The sequence below is a fragment of the Thermobia domestica genome, chromosome 9 (genome assembly GCF_964235325.1).
Source record: "Thermobia domestica chromosome 9, izTheDome1.hap1.1, whole genome shotgun sequence".
Taxonomy (NCBI): Eukaryota; Metazoa; Arthropoda; class Insecta; order Zygentoma; family Lepismatidae; genus Thermobia; species Thermobia domestica.
In genome coordinates, this window is record NC_137462.1 from 129,081,427 (window position 1) to 129,087,726 (window position 6,300).

General features: G+C 43.6%; 2 protein-coding genes across 2 annotated transcripts; both read right to left on the bottom strand.

The window, feature by feature from the left end:
* Positions 1-939: 939 nt before the first annotated feature.
* Positions 940-3,729, bottom strand: LOC145661014 (uncharacterized). Its single transcript, XM_081726450.1, has one exon. The coding sequence runs from the start codon at positions 3,727-3,729 to the stop codon at positions 940-942; it is 2,790 nt and encodes a 929-aa protein (XP_081582576.1).
* Positions 3,730-3,771: 42 nt separating this feature from the next.
* On the bottom strand, positions 3,772-6,051 carry LOC145661015 (uncharacterized). Its single transcript, XM_081726451.1, has one exon. The coding sequence runs from the start codon at positions 6,049-6,051 to the stop codon at positions 3,772-3,774; it is 2,280 nt and encodes a 759-aa protein (XP_081582577.1).
* Between the last annotated feature and the right edge of the window lie 249 nt (positions 6,052-6,300).

Here is a 6,300-nt window from a genome sequence, read left to right on the forward strand (position 1 = left end):
ATTAAAACCGGGTTCCTTAATTTCTTTCTTAGATTTCTGCAGGGTTGAAATGGGAAAGAGATAAGTAAAGCTGGATGATGCATGTCTTTATTAGTAACAAGAGAACACTCTTTTATTACGAAAACGTCATTAAGATTTGAGAGTACTAAGTCAAGTTCAAAATTAGAACACGTTACTTGACTTATATTAAAGTCCCCTATGCAAAGAACGGTGCTTCCTATTGAAACATTACTCTCAATAAATTCATAAAACAATTCATATGTTGTTACAGTTGAATCCGAGGAATGTATACTGCACAAATAAACATCTTTAGTGAGTGACTGGAGAGTTTGACAATTACACATTCAAAATTTAGAGAACAAGAGTTTATATAGGAGACATTGTAATTTTGATGTACTGCTATTATTACACCCCCTCTGTTTGAGCTTCTTACCAAACGACGGTTTGTCATTTTAAAGCTTTTATTTTAAATATATGAAAAACTATACAACTACAGAAAATTCCGATAAATATGTAAAATGATTTACTCAGTTGTCTACTATCCTCAATTTTGAATTGTTCTCAAGTTTCTTAATGTTTTTAGATGGATAATTTTCACTCGAAGGATGTAAGAACTCTCACACACACACAAAACTCTTGTCGCATCTCTCTCTCACTATAGCTGGAGGACGCTAAAAACAACCCCCAAGAAAGGGAGTGGGCGAGCGGTAAGCATAGGCCATCTATTGCCAAAAAAGAAAACTTTCTCACACTACAATACACAAAAACGAAAAGAAAAAATGAACAAATTGCCCATGCACAGGCTCGAACATACCGCCCGCCTTGAAATGCTACATTTCAAAAAACACAAACAAAGAATTTTATATTTTCACTATTTATACAACGTAAACAAACATTCGTCGCTATTGCGAACAAGGTTTTTTTTTTTTTTTTTTTTTTTCACTCAGCTTCTCTATTCACTTCAAAGGGAAGCACACACAACTTTACAATCGGACGTTTAAGTTCGCCGGAGGCTGTTTTTACTGTTACTGCTCGCACTAGTCCATCGGTCCCAGCATGGACTTCCGTGATTCTTCCCATTTTCCACTGCTGAGGGGGAAGGGAGGATTCCTTTAACAATACCATGTCACCCTTCTGGACGTTTTTCCGCGGAGCCAACCACTTAGGTCTTTGTTGAAGGCGTGACAAGTATTCTTGCACCCACCGTTTCCAGAAATGGCGAGTCAGCTGTTGAACTAATTGCCATCTTCGAGGGTTGGATATTTTGCCTTCAAAAGGATTCCTGTCAGGAATGGCAACCAAACAATCTCCAATGAGAAAATGAGCTGGTGTTAACACGGAAAGATCATTGGGATCGCTAGATACTGGTGTAAGGGGGCGAGAGTTTAGTACTGCTTCGATTTGAGATAGAACAGTATACATCTCTTCGTAACTCAACGTAACATTGCCCACAACTCGTTTCAAATGATGTTTGATACTCTTCACACCTGCTTCCCACAAGCCACCGAAGTGCGGGGTAAGGGGGGGACTGAAATGCCAAGATATTCCCTGTTCATTTAAATACGCTGAAGTTGTTTCGTTTCCCTCTCTGTGCGCACTGGAACCCAAAAGCTGTTTTAACTCTTTGCTAGCACCGACGAAATTTGTCCCGCAATCACTATAGACATCAGTGGGGATCCCTCGACGGGAGACAAAGCGCCTAAAAGCAGCTAGGAAACAATTAGAAGTTGCATCTGACACAAGCTCCAAGTGAATGGCCTTTGTAGAGAGGCATACAAATATAACTATATACGCCTTATACGGCACTCTCCTTCTTCCAAAAGCGTTCTTAAGAAGAATGGGGCCCGCGTAATCGACACCTACTTGAAGAAAACATCGACTAAAATTCACTCTGGCTGCTGGTAGGGAGCCCATCATTTGTTTTTCTCCTTTGGAAGCAAAACGATGACACTTTACACATCTTCGCGTAATCGCTCTCACTAGATTCCTAGCTCCAAGTATCCAATACTTTTGCCTCAGGCTAGCTGTTACCAATTGAGGGCCGCCATGCAATGTAGCCTCATGTTCGTGTTGAATCAACAGTTCACTTAACTTATGATTCTTTGGCATTAAAATGGGATGTTTGTGATCTGTGGCGATCTCTGCGAGTTGTAATCGACCTCCCACTCTCATTATCCCGTCATTGTCAATAAATGGACTTAAGCACAAAATAGGGCTCTTGGGGGGTAAGGGTTTACCGCTCTTTAAATGTTCTAGTTCTCTAGCAAATGCTTCACTTTGCGTTTGTTTCACTAAGCATAACAATGAAGCTTTTAGCTCATTAGCCGTTAATGGCCCACTTTGTCTTGGGGAATTAGCCTTGAGATTGTTGATGAATCTTAGACACCATGCTAAAACACGCCTTGACCTCGTGAATGACGAATAACGGTTTGTGATGTCATCCGTTATAGTAGTACACATACCTGTCACACACTTTTGCCTTTCTTCCATCGTAGCGTGGGGGTCGAAGTCCGGACCCGGATCGTCGGATAGCACTCGCTGTGATAGCCACGAAGGACCATTCCACCATAAGTCATGACACAACAATTCACTCGGATAGATTCCCCTCGAAGCACTGTCCGCGGGGTTTTCTGCACTATTTACGTGACGCCAGCGAGCCGAGGGAATTAAGCTCTGTATCTCGGAGACTCGATTTGCCACAAAAGTTTTCCACTTGTTAGGCTCAGCTGCTAACCACGAAAGCACTATGGTGGAGTCACTGAAGGCAATTATATCTTCTATCTTGAGTAGGATAGCCTTTAACACAGTGCTAAGTAGCCTTGCCAAAAGCACAGCCGCACACAGCTCGAGTCTCGGTAGGGTCATTGTTTTTATTGGGGCAACCTTCGTTTTTGCTGCAATTAATCTGCTTTCCACGTGACCATCTGCGCATTCTGCCCGCAAATAGGCGACACTAGCGTAGGCCTTTTCAGAAGCATCACAGAAACCAATTAATTGACACTTGACTGTATTTACTGGTACGATACAGCGCTCCACGGTAAGTTCGCGTAATAGCGGTAACTCGCAACAGTATTTGCACCATACTTCACAAAGCTCTCCCGGAAGTGCGTCATCCCAGTCCAACTTGTTTTTCCACAAGGTCTGCAACAATATTTTGGCTTTAATGGTTACAGGAGACAACAAACCAAGTGGATCAAATAATTTTGCTACTTCGGACAGTATAATTCGCTTCGTCAGCACTGAGTGGGGTTTTGAAGGGCACACTCTAAAACCGAATTCGTCCGCGGAGGGAGACCACTCGACACCAAGCGTTTTAAGTGTGTCGTCAGTGTCAAAACGAAAGGGCACATTCGTTTCACGCATATGAGCTGGGATAGCCTCTAACACTTCAATCTCATTTGAGGACCACTTCCGCAATTCAAAACCTCCTCTTCTCAGTAGCTCGATCAGTTGTCGTTGAAGCTCGATGGCTTCTGGCACCGAAGCCGCCCCTGAAAGGAGGTCATCCATAAAAAAGTCCCGCTTGACCACTGGAGCCGCCAGGGGAAAGTGCTCACCCTCATCTTCTGCCAGCTGTTGTAGACAGCGTGTCGCCAGGAAAGACGCACTCGCAGTACCATATGTTACCGTCCGTAAACGAAAGTCCTGAATGGGCAAATCCGGCGACTCACGCCACACGATTCTCGTGTAATCTCTGTCCACCTTGTTTACTAGCACAGCACGATACATTTTCGCTATATCAGCACACAGGGGAATCTTGTGGCCTCGAAATCACAGTAATAGTGGCAATATGTCATCTTGGAGTTTGGGCCCGATCATAAGCTTATCATTTAATGACACACCAGATGACGTTTTGGCACTAGCGTCAAACACAACTCTTAATTTTGTAGTGGAACTACTTGGCTTCATCACTGCATGGTGGGGCAAGTAGCAACTCTTCTCTGGGGAAACGTTTCTCTCTCCTATTGGCACGATCTCCATGTGACCTAGATCAAGATATTCCCGCATAAAATCCCGATATTGCTCTTGTAAGGCAGGTGACTTTGCAAGCTTGCGTTCACTGTGCAAAAGTCTTCTAACAGCAATGTCTCTAGATGCACCGAGAGTCTTTACACTATCCTTGAAGGGTAGGCTTACCGTGAATCTTCCGTGTTCGTCCCGGTAGTATGTGTCTTTGAAATGTTGCTCGCACTTTTTTTCCTCTAGTGTGAGGTGTTTCTGGGGCGGAAGCTCTTCTATTTCCCAAAACCTCTGCAAACTGATTTCAACCTCACAAGCGACATGGTGAGATGTAACTGTAACACTACGTCTAGTAGAAGCGATGCTCCCTGCGACGATCCAACCGAGAGCAGTTTCTATCGCTACGGGCGATCCAATGGGTCCCACTCGTTTTCCACTACACAATAATAAAGGAAACACGTCTCCACCTAGCAATATATCCACAGGGCCCACCACATTGAACGTTGGGTCCGCGAGCTTGATACCGCTTAAGTGATTCCACAAGCTTGGGTCCGGAACTGGTGCCTTTGGGAGATTAGATGTAACCTTGGGTACAACTACTGCTCTGGTGCTGAAAGTTTCGCTGTCATCACCTACCGCTTGAAATTCTAAATCCGTCACTGCACGAGAAGTGCCCACACCTGCACCCGTTATTCCAGAAATCACTATTTTCGTCTTATGTTTTGTTAGTCCCAGCTTTTGAACACAATTTTCTGTGACAAATGACGTCTCAGAGGCGGAATCGAGCATTGCACGGAATGGGCGCCAAACATCGTTTCTGTCTTTCACCTTTATAATTGCTGTTGATAACAACACATGCGGAGTGTTTCTCTCGGCTGCAACATGTGAAGAAACAGCTTGTTCTCCGTCAGGTGACACCGACGTACTTCGGGGCTCACTACGCTCATAATGAAGTAATGTGTGGTGTCGCTTATGGCACACACGACAACTAGATGAGGAACACTGGGTACTTTTGTGAGAACCGCGTAAACAATTGAAGCATAGCTCTTTACTCTTCACAAACGACACACGATCTGCTACAGAGCGTTTTTGAAAATCAGGGCACTTATGGAGAGAGTGTTTCGCATTGCATAACTCACAGGGGTTTAGTTCACTCTGGGTCACTGTATGATGTGTCACTGCTTGCCTCTTTTCTCGTTGCCTCATTGTATCACTCGACGTCGTAGTCTTCCCTCTGCTGCCGCTAGAGACTGCGAGCGCGCGCGCGCGATGATCCAAGAAGTCCGTTAATTCTTTAAATGAGGGTTGCTCATTTGTTTTTTGCGCTAGTTCCCACTGCCGACGCGATTCGCTATCGAGTTTTTCGGTAGTGTGGTACACGAGAATAGCGTCCCAATGCTCTACGGGTTGCTCCATCACTTTTAACGAACGCGTACACTCGACCGTTGTATCGATTAATTTACGCAATGCAGTAGCCGATTCCTGCTGAATGACCGGTTGCGTGATTAACCGCTTTAAAATCGAATTCACGATTTCACGCTTGTTTTGATAGCGAGAGTTCAGAATGTTCCACGCTTCCTGATAATTAGTATCAGTAATTTGCATAGCCTGGATTAGTTGCGCGGGTTCACCTTTTAGACTTGTTTTCAAGTACTGCAGCTTCTGAGCTCCCGAGAGCTTCTCGTTGTTATGCACCGATGCAGTAAACAAGTCCTTAAATGATAACCACTCGAATAAGTTCCCACTAAATGTTGGCAACTGTAATTTCGGCAGTTTCATTTCACTACACGCTTGAGTTTCACTATTGGGAGGGGATTGTGTTGTAGCTTGCAGATCCATTAGGGACACACTTAGTTTTACAAGTCTACTTTCCATTTCTGCGAGCTCTTCTTCTTCTTTAATAAATTCTTCATCGTTGGAAACTGCAGCTATTTCGTCCAAAAGTTGAGAACAGTCTTGTTGTAACTCGTTGACCTTCCCGCTATGAACCAATATGGCGTTCGCGTCGTTCTGAGACAGCAGGCTCACTGCCTTTTCCTGTCGAGTAATTTTGGCTTTCAAAGTACGTTTTTTAATATTTAAGTTCTCCATTGTTTTAGAATGTCACACACTACAGAAAACACACTCACAAAAGTTCACCAAAGCTGCACTTTTTGCTTCATCCGGCACTAAAGGAGGACCATGTTTGAGCTTCTTACCAAACGACGGTTTGTCATTTTAAAGCTTTTATTTTAAATATATGAAAAACTATACAACTACAGAAAATTCCGATAAATATGTAAAATGATTTACTCAGTTGTCTACTATCCTCAATTTTGAATTGTTCTCAAGTTTCTTAAT